The 18,934-nt window shown below is 37.6% G+C and overlaps 1 protein-coding gene across 7 annotated transcripts in view; it reads left to right on the forward strand.

The window, feature by feature from the left end:
- Nucleotides 1-18,934, forward strand: part of bcas3 (BCAS3 microtubule associated cell migration factor) — a 235,168-nt gene that overhangs the window by 78,621 nt on the left and 137,613 nt on the right. For all 7 annotated transcript variants that reach the window (XM_081371488.1, XM_081371489.1, XM_081371491.1 and 4 more), the window contains 6 exons: nt 6,060-6,184; nt 6,532-6,697; nt 7,158-7,258; nt 11,870-11,970; nt 14,969-15,165; nt 15,704-15,801. In XM_081371488.1, the coding sequence (XP_081227614.1) occupies nt 6,060-6,184; nt 6,532-6,697; nt 7,158-7,258; nt 11,870-11,970; nt 14,969-15,165; nt 15,704-15,801 (788 nt within the window). The remainder of the gene's footprint in view (nt 1-6,059; nt 6,185-6,531; nt 6,698-7,157; nt 7,259-11,869; nt 11,971-14,968; nt 15,166-15,703; nt 15,802-18,934) is intronic.

Below are 18,934 nucleotides of genomic sequence, written 5' to 3' on the forward strand. Positions count from 1 at the left end.
CAAAATATTGTGTTTTGCTACATTAGACAATATCAGAGCTCTGTTTGTCAGTCCGTCCTGCGGTTTAAACGAACCTTCTCTTCAAAGTGATCCTTCCTTTCCTGCTTCATTTTTTCCAAACAGACGACAGAGGTTGTTTATTCAAAAAAGCTTTTGTGTTCACATTCATGTTGCTGTCGTTATAATTTTATTGGCTGGTGACATTTGAAATAAGGGTGAAAAAATGATCGGTGCTCCGCAGTCCGCACACAGCTCTCGCCGATGGTTGAGACAGATGTGTGCAATGCAGTTGCAGCCATTCATCTTCTTCACCCTTTAATTTGATGTGACAATTTTATTTGGACAATGTATAATCATTGGCTTGAGTTTATATGGAGAAAAACACAGAGATTTTTTATTAGATGCAAACTCAAAAAGTTACTTTACTATCAAAAGGGAGGATTATTATGAAAGCAATGCATAATTTTGTTGAAAAAATTATTTTGCATGTGTGAAAAAAAAAAAAAAATACATATACAGTAATGTATTTATGTATATATGTATGTATGTATGTATGTGTGTGTATATATATATATATATATATATATATATATATATATATATATATATATATATATATATACACACACATACATACACATATATACATACATAGATACATACATATATACATAAATACATATACATATATATATACTTATGTGTGTGTGTGTGTGTGTATATATATGTATATGTATATACTCTATGTATGTATATACTCTATGTATGTATGTATATATGTATATGTTTATATGTATATATGTGTGTGTATATATATATATATATATATATATATATATATATATATATATATATATATATATATATAATCTGCATTTGCAGACTTTCTGTCTTTTAATCTTTTAGTTGCAGCTTCAAAGATTGAATCTCAGCAAAATGGTCCGCCCTACATCCCTCACACCCTAAAAAAAATTAGTCACATGTGCTGCTGTCATTCCTCTGGCTTAGGTTTCAGCTTTTGTTGTGGTGTCCTCACATACGTTTTAATTATTAGATCTTTTTCCTGCACTGCTCTACTGTGATCTCTGAGGACGTATGTGTTTCAAAGCATCATCATTAACATGATAAATCTTAATATTCCCCATAGCTTCCTCTTGACTGGGCTAGGCACATTAATGTGTGACACAACTGGAGCTCCACATTTCATCGGAAACATATGATTGATTTTAGATGTAGTACTAAATGGTAATTAGTTTTTCCTTTTAGAGAAGTGAAATGTGCTTAATATCACGTGGATGTATTAGAGGAATCATCTAGTATTCCAAAACAGAACACTCCCACGCATAAAATAAGATGGAAAACATCAGCTCAAATACAAAATGGCAGAACATAAGATTTCATTGTAAACAGCTCAGGAGACATATGGATTAAAGTAAATTAAAAGTAATCAAATCAAGAGTAGACTGATAAAGAGTAAACAAATAATGCTATAGAGCGCCGTGATTGTCCACCTTTTCAGCTACCTTGGTTCTGGAACTATTTTTCATTCTCAAAAAACAGAAATAGAATCTGCAACATAAAAAAAAATGAAGAAGAATGGTACGATATGAGACTGTTCAGGAAAAGTTTTTGTAGGTTATGGAAGCTTTAACATGTTTTTTCTGATTTATTTTTTGAAACTCACAGAAGAGCCAAGAACGAAGTACAACTATCACAAACCTCAAAACCTGCCAGCTTGTAAATACCATAGACAGCTGCGCTCACACCTGGGGAACTCATATTTTCCAGCATCTCTCTAAGGAAAAGGGAAATCATGCCGAATCAGGCACCTTCCTCAACGATATCCCAATGAGCTGGAACGTTGGAAATGGAGGGGAAACATTTCTGTTTCTCTTTTAGCGTTTGATGCCGGCCTCCCAAATGGCTGCCACGGTGTGTGTGGACTGTGGCTGTGTGCCTGAGCCATGTCCGAGGAAAAGCTGCTGTGAGATAATAAATGTGACGTTGAGAGATATGTCTGCGTTTGCGTTCTGCACTATCCTTTCATGAGCTTTGTAACACAGGCCCCGCTGCCTGACGTACACCGACCATATGGTCAGCTTGTCACGGCCAGTCCCCCGATACGTTAAAATGAGGTCCGTGCTGCTTCTTGCCGTTTAAAGCGCTGTCGCATTTGTTTGAAAACAAATAGGGGCCGCCTTCCCCCTGATGGCGCCTCGTCTGTGGCCGGGACTGTAATGTGGCCGGGCTTTGATGGTGGACATCACAGATTGAATTATGCCCTTGAGGAAAAGCTATTAGCTCACGTCAAGAGTCCTCATATGTTAAATTAAAAGTGGAAATGACATGCAAGGAGTCTTTTCAGTGAATTAGTTAGAGAGAGAAAAAGAAAGAGAGGGGGAAAAACACTCTAGAAGCAGCAGGGGAAATGCCAATAGGGGGAAGATGAAATTGGCTTCTGTTTAGTAGCGTCTGTCTTCCCTTCTCCTCCATCTCACTAAATATGTTTAAGTTTCATAATTTATTGATTTTCAGATACATTTTTGTGTAAGCTGCTCCCCATGCCAATATTTATTTAGATTAATCCGTTCGCTCAAATGGCCCGCTGAATCACTACAGCTTGAGTCATGCTAGCCACTTTAAGAGGAAAAAAGTGATTTCATATACAGACAAACCAACTCCAGCGGTCGTTTCAAGGAAATTCAGACGCAATGCAAGTGTGAAGTGCACTCAAATAAGAACATGTTGACCAAATCATCTTCTGACCAATGCCTCTTCAAAGAGCTCTTACCATAGTTGGCCGTAGTTAGTGCACCGCTAGCTGATGAGCGCTCAAAGTTATGCCCGGCTTTTAGCTCAGACTGGTTCTTTGCAGTGTTTTTGGTCTCATCATCATTACTGGCATGACATTATATACCTTTTAAAGAATATTTCCAGATTTATTATGCAAAGCACTCAGAAACGGATACAATTTCCTCTCAGATTTGTGGCAGACGGCTTCAGCCTGTGATCTCAGAGGAATAAATGTTTAGTCACACCGAAGTCGGTTTGGTTTTGTTATTAAAAACATCTGTGCGCCCATCCTTTACAGTTTTATTTTCAAGAAACTGCGTTCTGAAAATGCCAGATCTTTACCTGCATCCTAGACTGGAAAACTGCTTAGCTCGTTCACTTTCCTCATTGCCTTGAACACAGCGGTGGGTCAGGAAGGATTTAAATGCTTCTTTGAGCTACACTCAATGTTTTTCTCTACGGTCAGTGATGGTCAGGGCAAAGGAAGTGGCGTTTTTAAAGATTTGAGGTTATCAAAATGTCTGCTGTCTTCTCTCCTTTTTTATCCCTCTTGGGATTCCTGGTTTTATTAGAGGGGGGGGAAAGGAAATGTGCACTTCACTGTACTCCGCTCTTCAAATCCTGTGGCGGCTGAGCGTGTTTGTTTAGTGCTGTGTCCCCTGTTCTACACTGACAGATAGCGAGACGCTCTCGTCTGCTTCGGCAAAGCAGATATACTAACAAACCTCTGGTATCTCCCCATCAGCAGCACGCACTGCTCAGCTTTTTAGTTATTCGCTTCACCTCCGTCCAACACCAATAAACATGTGCCAATATCTCTCCCTGCTTTTCTTTACTTTGTCTTTTTTGTCTTTAGTCCTTCCCGACTAGCAATCCTCGCCTGGTGTCGGCTAAACAAAGATGTCAGCATCACTCCTCGTCCTGAGAGTAATTTACGACTTGATGACAGTTTTAAGGGAAGTGACAGAGTGAGAGTGCAGCTCAGCAACAGGTCACTCAACACCTATTAGTGTAATGCAAGGCTGGAGGAGTCCCGGTTCAAACACTGGACAATTCATCCACATTAACTCCCAGTCCAGACTCCACGGTCTTCAACAATTTCATTACAATCGGCAGTTTTGTTTTGCAGTTATCTGATCTTTTAGTGCATAATGACTAGAGCTGTCATTCGATTACAGATGGGAATTGAATTAATTGCATAATATGCTGATGAATTAATCATATGTATCAAGGGTTTTCAAACTGAAAGGCAGTGTCTGGGGCCTGCAAAACATTTTAGGGATTAAAAATTTACTTTATAGCATTATACAAACAAATTTGAATTGAAAATGTTTCTCTTCTGGTTTATACATCTGACATTTTAGATAATGTGTTCCCAATAATATTTTAATTGTTTGATTTGGCTTTAGTACAATAGAATTATAAAAAATATACTCAACCATTTGGGGTCGGTTTTAATGTTTTTGAAAAAAAGTGTTTTTGTGCTCACCATGGCTGCATTAATTTGATCAAAAATAAAGGAAAATTTTAAATTTAATTTGCAATTTAAAATAACTGTTGTCTATTTGCATATGTTTCAAAATTTAATTGATTCCTGTGATTGTAAAGCTTAATTTTCAGCATCAATACTCCAGTCTTCAGTGTCACATGACCCTTCAGAAATCATTCTAATATTCTGATTTGCTGCTTAAGAAACATTTCTTATTATTATTACAATATTGAAAGCAGTTGTGCTGCTTAATATTTTTGTGAAAAACTGTGGTGCATTTATTTGAGAGAGAAATATTTTGTGGCATTGTAAATGTTTTCACTTTTTTAAATAAAAGTATTAAAAAAAAAAAAAACATCTTACTGACCCAAACAGTTCTGTAAAACGATATTACAGCTGGTTATTTCATTTAATTATAAAATATGATTTTTTTATTTTATTTTTTTATTATTATTTTACAAATTTTCTCACTAAATATAAATGGATATTTAAATATATAACTGCCTTTATATTTTGTGTTAATCATGGGGCTCACATATTTAAGTGAGTTTGGCATCTAAAAATTGAATAAGTCAAAAGTCCCTAAGTGAAGATAATTTATACATTATATTATTTTGGCAGAAGTAAATATTGAAAAATTGATGTTACAAAGTTTGCTTTAGAAAGCAATAACTGTTTTTATTATTTATCATTTTGTGCATGGAGTACTGCGTTTTTCGAATGCTGTGTCAAGTACTTCATCCAATTTAATGTGTTAAATTGTTAAGCCTAATATTTTATTTTGCTGGCTTCCATTCCCAACCATTTGTGTGTATTTGAGTGTGTACTGTATGTGTGCATAGCTGATGGTTCTGTATCTGGAGCGTGGTTCGGTGTGAAACTGCCAGTAGTCAGTGTTTTTGGAGTCTTTTGTTTGAATGAGATATACAGTAGAGGGCAGGTTTTACAGTGTGGGTTAGTGCAGGAGTCAGACACAGTGATACCACATGGCTACTGTTCTAGGATGAATTCCATATGCAAGCCCTTATCTCTCAGCCCATGACCCTTTTTTCTCCTTGGCTTCTTCAAACTCTTACTGACGTAAAGAATAATTCAATAGGCCCTAATATTTTTTCTCAGATGCCAAGACTGGAATGAGGCCTTCCAAAGCAACTTTAAAGCCTCAATTTGAAGCAGCTTTATAAGAAATGTACTGCCATTATGTGGTATATGTACCGCCTAGAATCAGAGTGTGTGTGTGTGTGTGTGTGTGTGTGTGTGTGTGTGTGTGTGTGTGTGTGTGTGTGTGTGTGTGTGTTGAGTTTTAACAACATCATTATGCACACAAAACAGAAATATAAAACATCCTCAGATTTGGTGATGCCATGTTTTCCTGGGTTCGACAACTGTGGTGAAATTGTACTGTCTAATTAAGACTTTAAAGTGGCTTTTTATTTATTAAATTGTTTGATTTGATTGTATTGTAAACTGTGTCTCTTTGGATTGTGTTTTTTTTTTTTTTTTTTTTTTACTTGCATGAAGTATGAATGTGTGCTGTAGTATGTTGTTGGTTACAAGCCCAGTATTTTATTTGTGGATGTGCAATTTTCATTCAAAGCTTTTTGAGTGATATCGCTCATATGCAGATATATCATTCATATTCTGTTCCTCTCAACTGTGTCTCTTTTCTCGTCTGTGAGGTGGCTTTATTTTTCCTCTTTTACTCTTGATGGAATTCCCCAAAAGCAGACTTTCACTCTCTATATTCTTATTGTCATTTATGTCTCTTTTTTTGCAGCAAAGCCAAGCCGCCTCCCCAAATCTCACCCAGTAAGTCCAGCGGTGGGGAGTTCTGCGTGGCTGCAGTCTTCGCCTCCTCTCGCTCTTGGTTTATCACCAACCCCAACTTGAAGAGAGAGAAAGGTTTGACATGGCTTACAACCTTCAGTGCATGAGCATTTTATCTTGGGCTTTATTTGGACATCATTTTTAAGCTTGAACCTTATTAAGTGGTGTGATTTTTGGTGATACATTTTTTTAAACATCATTTTTTATTATATTTCATTGTATTTTAGTTAATATATATTTATATTCATTTATTATTTATCATGCGCTTTGTTATGCTCTTTTTGCTGCTTTGCTTCTTTAAGTGATATCAGATGAAACTTCAAAATCTGTTCCAAAAAATCCACAAAAACAATTCTGAGGCTATGTTAGAAACCACTATCTTAATCTTTAAAAACTTGGATTTGACTTTTCTTCCCTGTTAGATCAGTCTCGCCAGGCTGTTGTTGAATCGCTGTACATCCTGAGTTGCTACGGAAACCTGGTGGAGCATGTGCTGGAGCCTCGTCCAATCAGCACGGCTCAAAAGATAGGCGACGACACGCCTCTGGAGCTGAACACCTGTCCGAGAGCCTGTTGGAATCTAGCCAGGTCTTGCCCCCGAGGCTCTCAGCACCACACCTATTTACCTGCTTTTACACTTCACCTTCAGTCCGACAGAAGCACCTGACACAACCTACTGCAGTCGTATCATTTACATAAAACAGCTTAAATGGCGCCTTAATGAGGGCAAGCAAATGATTAATGTCACAGCTTGCCACGGACCCAGACGCTGAGCTCAGTCGTAATGCAATAATGCTTGTGACCGAGCGAAGAAAATGGAAACAGGCAGGGGTTGCTCTCAGAATGGCTTTCTGATCTGATTGTACATGTTCAATGATTATATGTCCTGAGCTGTATAGCTCGTGCAGCCCACATGAGATTTGAGAAATGGAAGTTCTGCTGGGCTGCGGAGAGTTTGAGTCCATTATAGCTCAGCTGGAGACTGTTATATACATCTGGCCTTTTGATATGCGCTTCCTAAATTGATTTCTGTGTTTGTTTTGAGTAGGACACCGCAGTGGAATGAGCTACAACCACCTTTCAACAGCAACCACCCCTTGGTGCTGGCCTCAGACTTCGTGCAGTACTATCAGTACCTCCTGGCTGGATGTAAGTATATGTGTGTACGTCTGTCTCACTGGAGACAGTTGTTTTTAGCCCTTATTGGTACACCACAACACAAGAAACATGCACAGTAAACTCAATCTCTTCTGTCTGCCCGTTTTTTGAAAGGTTGCAGAAGATAAGCCCGTTCCATTTGACGTAGCAGTTGGTGAAGCGCTTTTCTGTCTCCGGTGGTTTCGTGAATCAGGCCTTTGTCACTCTGTAGTACATCCGTGCCCTGAAACTCATCATAGAGCCAAATTAACCCGAAGTTCAGATTAAACCAATTAGTGTGGTTTTAAACCCATGTAATTTAATAACAAGTGCATGGAGAGCGCAAGCACTTTGGGTTGACATATGAAAGGCAAGAGAATGCAACTCGAGGGCAGAAGGCTCACGGATGACCACACATCTAATATATCTTGAATAAGTGAGCATTGTTACGTTAGCTGGATAATCATAAACATTAATGAGTAATTAGCTGTCTGGGTCCTTCAGGCCAAGCTTCACATTTCTTCTCTGCCACTAAAGCCCAAGTGCTCAAGGCCTAACGGGTAGAATATTCTCCAGAAGTCGGTCTAATCGCCATGCATGTGTCAGAGTGATGAAATAGCCCGGCGTGAGCGGTCGTGGCAGCGGCTCGGTGTGGATGCGGTTCACCAGGGGCAAAGAAAGGCATAATGAGCTTGCTCAGTGCATTAACGTTAGTGTCTAATTAAAATAAGCCAGAGATCTTTGCCCCGTGCACTTCTATTACAGCAGAACCTCCCCGACCTGACACTCAGGAAAGTATATGTGCACATGCATTTGGCCATGATTCCCCGTCGCCCCCGGCCCTCAGTGTGCTGGGCAGCCCACGACGTGCCACCTTTGATTGCTCTCTGCTTTGTATCGCACTGCGAGCAGCAACCACTGACATATCCAGTGTAGTTTAGGGTTTTCCAGTATATGTGTGTGTGTGTATGCGTGTATGTGTATGTATGTATATATATATGTATGTATGCATGTATGTATGTGTATATATGTGTGTGTATATATATATATATAATGTGTATATGTGCTTGTGTATATTATATTATAATATTATTACATAATGTTTAAATTTAAATATATACTTTTTTCCCCATTCATTTTACAATAACCTAGCATCTAGTTTTATTGGATGAAATTGCCATTTTACTTCAAAAGTGCAAAATAAAGTGCAGATAATCAAATACTTTATATATTAAGACGTGTATCAGCATGACATTATTGACTATGATTGGATTATCTAAAACACTTTTTTTTTTTAAAGAAACCCTTTAACAAACATTTCCATCAATAGTTTTGTTGACAAGATTCTCACTAGGGTCTTCTAAGTTAAGCAGTTGTACACAGGAAGTGATGCGCCTCCTTTAGGGATCAAGCACAAAGAAGCCGTTAATGTTATCAGCCTGTCGTTTTCTTTGTAATTACTTTGTAAAAGGCTACTCTGAAGAGGAGAGAATACAAAGAAAGATGGCGGAAGAGAGCTGGAGATAGCAGAGGTGCATTGGTAGTGGACAGTTCCCAGGCTCAGTCGTCTCAGAAATGGGCGGGGTGCGTGCCTTTACCCTCAAACTGTGAGGACTCGCAGCGAGCAGGGCTTTGTGATTGACAGCTCTGGTCTTGCTTCTAGATTGGATGACCTGGCTGATTAAAAATGCAGCATGTGGACGGTAGGGTCAGAGGAGCTGGAGCCTGCACGACTGGTGATAAAAGCAACCGTGGCGCCACTTCTTGGTCACTATCTCCACCTGTCCATCTGCCCAGCCTTTGGCAGCTCTCGGGAAGGGGAGCATTACCCAGCCACTGCTGATGATACCCAGATGATGGGTAGATAACAAGGACACGCTGGCCCAGCGAAGCTCCTTCGGTCCAACTGACAGCGCTCAGGGAATCCTCAGCTTGCGACATTAGCTGTCGTTGAGCAGAGAGAGTGGCGGCTCTGAGTCTGAGAGCTCTCTAATGAATGAGTCCTGATTTCTTAAGGAAAGGTGTGAGGGTTTTGTTCAGAGCTGCAGAAAAGTGAAGACCGTGACCTTTACAACATTTAGCACTTTTAATGAACATAATCTTTCATTGTGTTTTTGGAACACAGCAAGCAAAATATACCCAAACACCTGGCATTATTTGAATAGCTGTGTGTGGAGTATACTAAATAATTAAGTGTTTATTTTTTTTTTTTTTTAAGTGACAGAGTAGAAAAAAATAACTACAGTGATGGCAGACACATTTAATGCAAGATAAACCCGAAGAAAATGTCATAAGACAAACATGGAGAATTCTTTTGATTTAAACTTTTTTAATGGCCATACAAAATGGCCATATATAGGATTATTTTTTTTCTGTGGACCAAGCAATAAATCATGCATTAAAGCAAATAATAATGCAGTAAGTTAATTAATAAAAGAAATACTACAAATTTAGTAGATATGTAATTATTTAGATGTTACATTTTTTTATTGATTAATTTATATAAATATGGAAATAAATAAATATAGTTTTAAATAAACATATTTGTTTTTGGAAAAATAAAAATTAATGAACATGGATTCACTCAATAATTAATGGGCTTCAATTTATTTATTCATTTTGAGGAAATGTGGGGAAAATAACAACAGTAATAGAAAAAGCATTTAATACAAGACCACACTTATGAATGAATTAATAAAAAATGAAATACACATGTAAATATCTGAATAATCAGTTTTGGGGAGTAACTAGTTACACGTAACTGCATTATGTAATTTAATTACAAAATAAAAGTAACTGTAATTCTTTACAGTTACTGAGAAAAAAAAATTGTAATTAAATTACAGTTACTCAGTTGCATTACTTTAATAAAGTAATTGAAATAGTTACACTACTTATTACATTTTAAATAGGGTAACTTGTAATCTGTAACCTATTACATTTCCAAAGTAACCTTCCCAACACTGTAATTAATACATATTTAGATGTTCACATATTCTTATCCACATACTGACTTCTTTATATAAATATGGAAATATATAAATATATATTTTTAAATATATTGATTTATTTGCTTTTGTAAAAAAATTATAAATTAAGAATGAATTTATTGAATATTGAAAAATATGAGTATTTTCTTTATTACTGTAGTTATGTTCTAGTGTGGAGAAAATAACTATAGTAATGGCAACAACATTAACAAAACCTGGTCTGGCTTCTGTTTCCAGGTGTCAATGCGTGCACAGTTATGCACCTGAACAAACATTATTTAACTGAAAGGTCGTTTGTACATGGTTTGTGTGTTGGTGGGCAAAGCAAATTTGTAACCAGGCTTTGACTGTGATACTGCGGGTTTATGCGGTCAGGGCCTGTTTCCTGTCCTTATTCTGTTGCTCACACTCTAACTCACAACAGATAAACTGCTCTTAACAGTCCAGGAGCCCTCGACCTCTTAAGCCCGGCCATTATGAACCCACTGTAACCTGATCTACTAGAGCCAGCTACTGTTCTTACGCTTCAATTATTTATTAGTCAACACTTATTGTCCCCCTGGGCTTTGGGAGGGGGGGGGGGAGGAGGAGGGCCAGAGCTTGATTGTGTTTAAGAGGTAACATGGTCTGGCTCTGTTCTGACCCATCAGAGGTTGGTAAGTCACTCTACGATTTATGTCGGCATAATGCAGCGTGCTTGCATAGCGGAGGCCGTGCTCTGGCAGCGGCTAGTGTTACTGTGATTGAGTGGGGCCGATAGCGAGCAGATTTCCTCTTCGAGTGGAGGTGTCAGTGTATCTGTTACTCACACAGTAGTGACTGTGCCATGAACCTGGCAGGATCACCTCATCAAGTGTGTCTGAACACCTGGTGTGTGAGCACTTATGTCTGCGAGACAGATAGAGAGAAGAAGAGGGAACAGGACGGGCTCCTTGTGTCCTCCAGATGAGGGCTTGACATCTTTATTATTCACTGCTGTATTATGTACATTGGTAACAAAGGCATGTGTTTGCCTGGAGGTGGGAAGGGAATCCACTGATTGTGCACATTAGTCTGAATACTTGGCGCCTGCTTAGCGAAGCCTCCAAGTGCTCCATCTGTCTCTGTCCTTGCTGTCTTTGCTGCTGAAAGCTCCGTGCTCTTTTATCTGTCTCACTTTCTCACATACCAAAACACACTGTGAACATTTTGACTGGCTTTCTACAGCACAGAAATGTTAATTGCTAATTAGGTGTTTTATTGGTGCTTTTATGCAAAGTGATTTACAGTGTACTTCGTACAGAAACAGTTATCATGGAACGACCTGAGGATTGTTTTAGCAAGGTGACTGTATAATATAATATAATATAATATAATATAATATAATATAATATAATATAATATAATATAATATAATATAATATAATATAATATAATATAATATAATATAATATAATGGTTATTTTATGCAAGTGCCTTACTGTGCAATTCTTACAGAAACAGTCATAATGTAATTACAGTTTTTATTTATTTATATAATATAATATAATATAATATAATATAATATAATATAATATAATATAATATAATATAATATAATATAATATAATAATTTTAGTACATAACTAATCTTTACTTTTCTCTCTGTGTGCAGTGGTACCTCCTGGCAGCCCTGGCCCCATCACCCGGCATGAGTCTTATGACAGCCTGGCTTCCGATCACAGTGGCCAGGAGGATGAAGAATGGCTTTCACAGGTCAGTCAGAACTCTGGCCTTCTCCTATGACCTTCATCTCTACATTAGCTTAACTTTAACCGTAATAAGCAGCAATACACACATCATACATTTCAGTGAAACACTTACAGTGATAATGCATCACTGAGTTGCTGCCAGTAGAAGACATTAATAATTTCTTGCCCCATTACCAGGTACGTACACCTAACATGGATCTGGTCAAATGTTTTATCCTTTATTTCCACCTGTCATCCAGACTAAAGCATAGCACTATTATGCAGGATTGTCTGATTTATTAGACAAGAAAACAAACTTTTATTTATTTACGGTGTTGTTTTAGTATTATTTATAGTATTGTTTATTAGCTTTAAATTTTATATTTTTAGTTTTTAATTTTAGTTTAAGTTTTATACATTTTGGAATGTGATGTCATTTTTAGTTTTTTTACATTTCTATTTAGATTTAAATTATTTTAATTTCAGTTTTATTGATTTTAGTACTTTAGTACTACTGCAATTTAATACATTTCTTAAAAAAAGTTCATATTATCAGCATAACAACATCAATGAACAATTTAATTGAAAAATTCATTTAATTTTCAGTATTTCCTAGTATTATGCTTAATAACAACAGCACTAGAGTTGCCTACTAAAATCGTGCAGAATATTAAACATTCCTTTATTTATTTTGCATCATTAAATTCTTCATTTTAAATTGTTCAAAATCTTTTAAATTAGATTCTTATTCCCAGATTTACAATGCGGTCTCAGACTTTTGAACCCTACTGTAAGTTTTATGATCTAATGTTCTTGATTACCCAGATGCAACATGTCCAGCATGTGTGTGGCAGTTTTTGTGTGGCCTGAACGGCCCCAGCCAAAGCTCTTAAACCTTAAGGTTGTTAATGTACCAGCATTAGCGACAGCATACATCCCCCATCACATCCCGCCTGCCTAATGACACCATTAACACGTGCAGCGACAGCTATTGACTAAACACAGTCTAAACCCTGTTGATGGCTCTATTTATCTGCTTTATATGTGATTGCAATTAGTCTGCTTGTCTGTTATGTGTTATGGCAACATAGCATAAAAAGCACAGTCGTCTGTGAGCGCTATGGCAGCGGGCTGTGTGTAATAAGTGCTGTCAGTGTGAGGCGGCTGCAATATGGCGGGCTCAAGGCGAAGTGCAGAGAGAGTGCGGAGGGGGGCAACATCTGGACATAGCCTCCATGAAAGCATCTGTTTCTCTCAGGCCTGTGCAACACTGTTGGTGTTAACTACAGAGAATAAAAACACACATACCGCTAGCCTCATTTACACAGATGTGACAGGAAAGAGGACGGAAGAGTTGACCCCACGCTCTTTCAGAAAAGATGGAGAAATGAAGTGGAGAGAGGGTTGCTGGCCGGATGGACGCTCTTCTCCTCCGCCCTTCCCTCTCTTTTGCTTCATGATGTTAGTGTCATGCCATGTTAATGCAGTCCACTGGGGAGGAAGAGTGGCGTCTGTCTAACACACATGTAACACCCCCCCCCCCGATTTGACACTGCTGGTCGAAAGCAGACACTTACACACACAGTCCTTTGTGTGCGTGCTTGTTTGTGTATATTGGAACTGTTGGTGTCACACAATCCCCAGTTTTTTTTTTTTTTTATATTTGTTAGTGTCTTAAGTTTTATACATTTAACGTGGTGTGATAAGTGTTCAATATTTTATGTTATTAAAGTTTCAGTTATTATAAACTTTTTCAGTTAAGTTTCCTCTTTGTGATTTCATAGACAACAAAGCGCGGTACATCATAAATAAGTAAATTTTTATAATTTAAGTTTAATAAAGTATAGTATAAATAAAAAAATGTAGGAAGACAGATATGTATTTTAAGAAATGTTTTTACTGTAAATGCTTTATATACCTCTACATATAAATTTTTTAAATGCATATAATTTATATATATATATATATATATATATATATATATATATATATATATATATATATATATAAATATAAATATATATATATGCTTTCATATATAAATATATATATATATATATATATATATATATATATATATATATATATATATATATATATATATATATACATATACATATACATATATACATATACAGTGGTGTGAAAAAGTGTTTGCCCCCTTGGTAAATATTATCAAATATGGCAGTAAAAAATAAATCTGCATTTTTAATCCTTTTGATATTTTATTTAAAAAATGTGCAAAAATTTAACCTTTCATTGAAGTAAAATAATTGAAAGTGGGGGGAAAATCACATTATGAAATAAATGTTTTTCTCCAAAACACGTTGGGAACAATTGTTTCCCCCCTTTTATTAAATACTTTTTGCAACCTTTTTTTCCAAGATAACAGCTCTGCGTTTTCTCCTATAATGCCTGATGAGTTTGGAAAACACCTGACAAGAGATCAGAGACCATTCCTCTATACAGAATCTCTCCATCCTGTTCTCCGTTATAATATTTCTAGGACAGGCTGTCAGGTTTAGATTTTTTATCTGTTGGTATTTGATCAAATATGTGATGCCATGTATCTGAGCAAGATGTCCAGGACCTCTGGCAGAAAATTAGACCCACAGCATTAAAGATCCAGCAGAGCATTTCATTTTACACATGGGGTACTTTTTTATCCCTGTGTGCACCAAACCCATCTTAAGTGTTTACTGCCAAAAAAGCTAATGGTTTTGTTTCTTCTGACCATAGAACCCATCCCGTTTGAAGTTCCAGTAGTGTCAGTTACTTTTCAAATGTTCTATGGTCAGATGAAACAAAAACATTAGCTTTTACACTTAAATATTTACTGTTTGAAAATATTTGCTCTAAGAAGAAAATAAAAATAAAATAAAAAATTTAATAAAATATCTGGGTGCAGAGAATCAAGTCCTGTGAGATTCATCCAAATATTGTGCACTTGAAAAAAAGAACACTTTACTGAAGTTGAATATGTTGCAAATACTGTGCTCCTCTATATATGTTATACTTTACAGGTGGAGATTGTTACCCACACTGGCCCTCACCGAAGACTCTGGATGGGCCCTCAGTTTCAGTTCAAGACCATCCATCCATCAGGTCAGACCACGGTCATCTCCTCCAGCTCCTCTGTTCTCCAGTCACAGGGGCCCAGCGACACCCAGCAGCCTCTTCTTGATTTCGACACAGACGACCTGGACCTACACAGCCTCAGGTGCCGATGCTTAAACACACATTCACACACAATACTGCTCACATTACCACCTGCCATCAACACCAAATTCACAGTGTGACAGCATAGACTCATGTTACTAACCACTGAAATTCACTAAATACACATATTGACCAACTCTAGTCCAGCACTGCACAATGCAATCACTCTGTCTGTCTGTCTATCTGCCTGTATATCTGTCTGTCTGTCTGTCTGTCTGTCTGTCTGTCTGTCTGTCTGTCTGTCTGTCTGTCTGTCTTTCTTTCTTTCTTTCTGTCCGTCTGTTCTATTTTTCTATCTACCTGCCTGTCTGTCTTTCATTCTATTTTTTCCTATCTGTCTATTATTCAGTCATAATTTGTGAGCTTTTCTCCGCAAATACTGAAAAATGTTCAATTATAATTGAAATAAAATGATTGATTAGCATATCAGCATATTCAGCATATGTCATTAATTTGACTATAGGTAAACATCATTAACTAGTGTAATGCATACAAGTCTAATTCACACTTTTTGGGTATCTCTTATTCCTGTGATGCAGGATCCAGCCCGTGCGTTCAGAGCCTGTTAGCATGCCTGGGTCTTCTCGCCTGGTGGCCGACCGTAGAGGCCAGTCCACAGTCATAGATACCGGCTCAGGTAAGACCACTGGCTGCCCCTATGTTTTTTCCACAGGCCCTGAAGCTCTTCGATTACAAACAGCGGTTCCCGGTGTGATGAATCCTCAGGAATAGTCTCTTACTTGACTCTTTCTTTAAAGAATCAGTCTGCTGGGCATTATATGATTGTATGCACTATGCACTTATATTTCATGGTATGTTACACGGAAACAGTTGCAACCTGCCTAAAAACTATCAGCAGTCTACATTTGGTAAATATGCTTATTGCGACCTTTGAGTTGGATTAAATGGATGTTGTTTAAAGGGATTTTGATTTCTCTTTTTTTCATTCCTCCAGTTGTCATGTTAAGATAATCCAATCAACAGATATCTAGACAGGCTTGTACTTATAAAATATTTCTTTCCATTTTGAGCTTCTGTATATGAAGATCTACAGTCTAAACAAAACAAGAGAGAAAATCAATTTCAGAGAATCAAAGTACAAATGCACTGTTTGCTCTTTTTCAGTCGCAGAGTGATATTTTGCTGTGTATGCTCACACATGTGCACGACACAGTCTTTCATGTTTCATTGAAATCAAAGCAAAGCTCCAAAATGTGGTTTGTCAGTGGAAGGTAGGCTGTGTTGACTGTTGTGATGTTTAGTACTGGGCCTGTAGACACACATTAGCTGCATCGCACTGTCAGGTGCTCTCATCTTTAAGATTGCACTGACTCTCTGCGGTGTCTTCAAACGTACCTGCTGCTCCTTTGCATCTAGTGACTTCCTGTCAAGAAAACTGTCTCGTCATCATCTCACGTCGCCCCTCCTCTAAACCCTCACCTCCAAAAGAAAGAAAGTAACCGTCTTTATCACACAGCTCTCCTCCCTCTCATTCTCTCTTCTCCGGCCCGTCTGGAGGAGAGCTGCCGGAGTCTTCTTTATGGGCTGATGCTTATCAGTCTGTGTGTGATTGCTCAGCTCTCAGGGCTTCAAGCAGTGTGGCGCCTGCTCTTATCAGCGCTCATCGCTTTGTCTTTGTGCCTTCAAAAGACAGCGCTGCCCTGTTTGTCCCGCGGAGTGCAGACGCACCTCCTCTGCCGCGATGTCTCTCTCTAGCCCAGGCTGTCCTGGAGGATGTAATGTTGTCCTGCAGGACAGTGTCTCGATCTTGTTTACTGTTTAGGCCCAGTTTCATGTCTGCTCACACGGACATGTGCACTCTGTTAAGGCAACTTAATTACCCAAAGGTCAGTGTAAAATTTAGCATTTATGTGTACGTTTATGCCTAAAGGGTGTTTTTTTGTTGACAAATATGAATAAAATAAAAACAAAATGCATTCATTAAAATGCTGATTTTATTTTCATGTATAATAAAATAGTGTATATTTCATACATTTTGTTATTATAAATACAATATTTATAGAACTTTGTGTTGATAAATATGTGGAATAAAATATATATATTTTTACAATAAAATAGTGTTATTTTATCAAATTATATATATAAAAGTCTATTTAATAATACTTTATTTTGGCCAGATTCTTCAATCCCATAGAAGTCAATACCATAATGCATTGTGACAAGCTTGGTTAAAATCAGCAAACGGACAAAAAAAAAGTTGTAATTCATTTAATACTGATAGGTATCAATAAAATATATTTCCAAAACAACAAATAAATTATTTTGCCCAAAAATGTTTTGATGTGCTATGTATTTTTGTGGATGCTTTAAAGCATTACATGACCGTATGTAGGCAGCTCACAAACCCGTGGTCTCAGAAAGATCACATGAAGATCTCATAGCTTCCCTGGCTGCTATACATTAATGCTTGTTTATGTGGTGTCCTTTGTTATATACCACCCCTAAGGGAGCCGTCTCCATGTGGCCATTTCTGCCGGATGTGTGTGCTGACACTAAACCCATCATAAGCAGCGCCCGTCTGCTTGACACAGCGTATCAGGAGAAAGAAAAAATCACACAGCCACTGTCTCAGCTTCCCAAAATCAATCGGACATGCAGCCGGCATTATCGATACTCCTATCTGGTCCCAGGAGCGTCACTCTGGCCCTGCTAGACTACACAGCGCATTGTGCGAGGAAAGACAGGAGGCGCTTTATCTATTTGAACCATAAAGCGAGCAGGAACACAAATCTCTTTTGATTGTATTTTGTTATGACTCAGTAGCAGAAACACCCCGGCATTTGTTCGGCGAGAGCACTTTTCCTTCCTGGCCCAGTTGTTATGTGTGTGGCATGGCGGGGTGGCAGGGGCCTGTCGGAGATCGGGAGATGAGCGGGCGACAGTGCACGAAAGATGCTGGCGTGTTGTGAGTTTGCTATCGCGTCCTGGAAGAAGCCTGACTGATATCTGCAAGTGTGTCTTGCATTTTGTCAGCGGCGATGGCGAGTGTTTTTGTTAATGTTCATCTGAGTGTATATTGTTTTTATGCTGGGGTATGGATTTAAAGTGCCACATAACTGGAGTTGCTCACTAGTTGATCAGTAACGTCATTAGGAACTGCAATGTAACCACATGGTTTTAATTGAAAACAAGTCACACAAAACTAATGAAAACAACTGTCGAGAGTTGAACATCTCTGTACTTTTACCTCAGCGTAAAATTTACCAGTATGTGTGTATTTTAGATGCCTAAAAAGGTCCTTATTTTGTCCAGAACACACAAAATAAAGTGAAATACAATAAAATAAAAAATAATTTAAATAAAACCTAATTAAATTAATAATATAAACAATATGATACATTTGACACTGAAGTAAAAGATTGTAATATTCTCCAGAACAGAGAATAGAAGAGAAAATTCAATACAATAATTAAATTAACATTTCACATTTCATTTCATTGGCACTATAATTGAGTGGTATTTTTAATGGTACCAAATGTTTACTTTTCTAATCTACATTTGTTGCCTTCATTAGTTTAATCATGGCAGTGGTCAGTGCTGTTGGCTGTTATCACATTGTGACTGTAAAGCTGCTCTCACCGATACTTATCATCATCAGAGTGTGTGCCCTGTGTTTTATCTATTGCCCTTACACAGCCCTCAACTCAGGTGCAGGGTGTGTGTGTGTGTGTGGCAAGACAAAGCCATCTCTGTGCTTTAGTGTAGTATAGTATGTTCCTCTGTGCTGGTCATGCCTTTAGGCCAGTGGG

Source organism: Scardinius erythrophthalmus (assembly GCF_964197995.2).
Source record: "Scardinius erythrophthalmus genome assembly, chromosome: 7".
Taxonomy (NCBI): Eukaryota; Metazoa; Chordata; class Actinopteri; order Cypriniformes; family Leuciscidae; genus Scardinius; species Scardinius erythrophthalmus.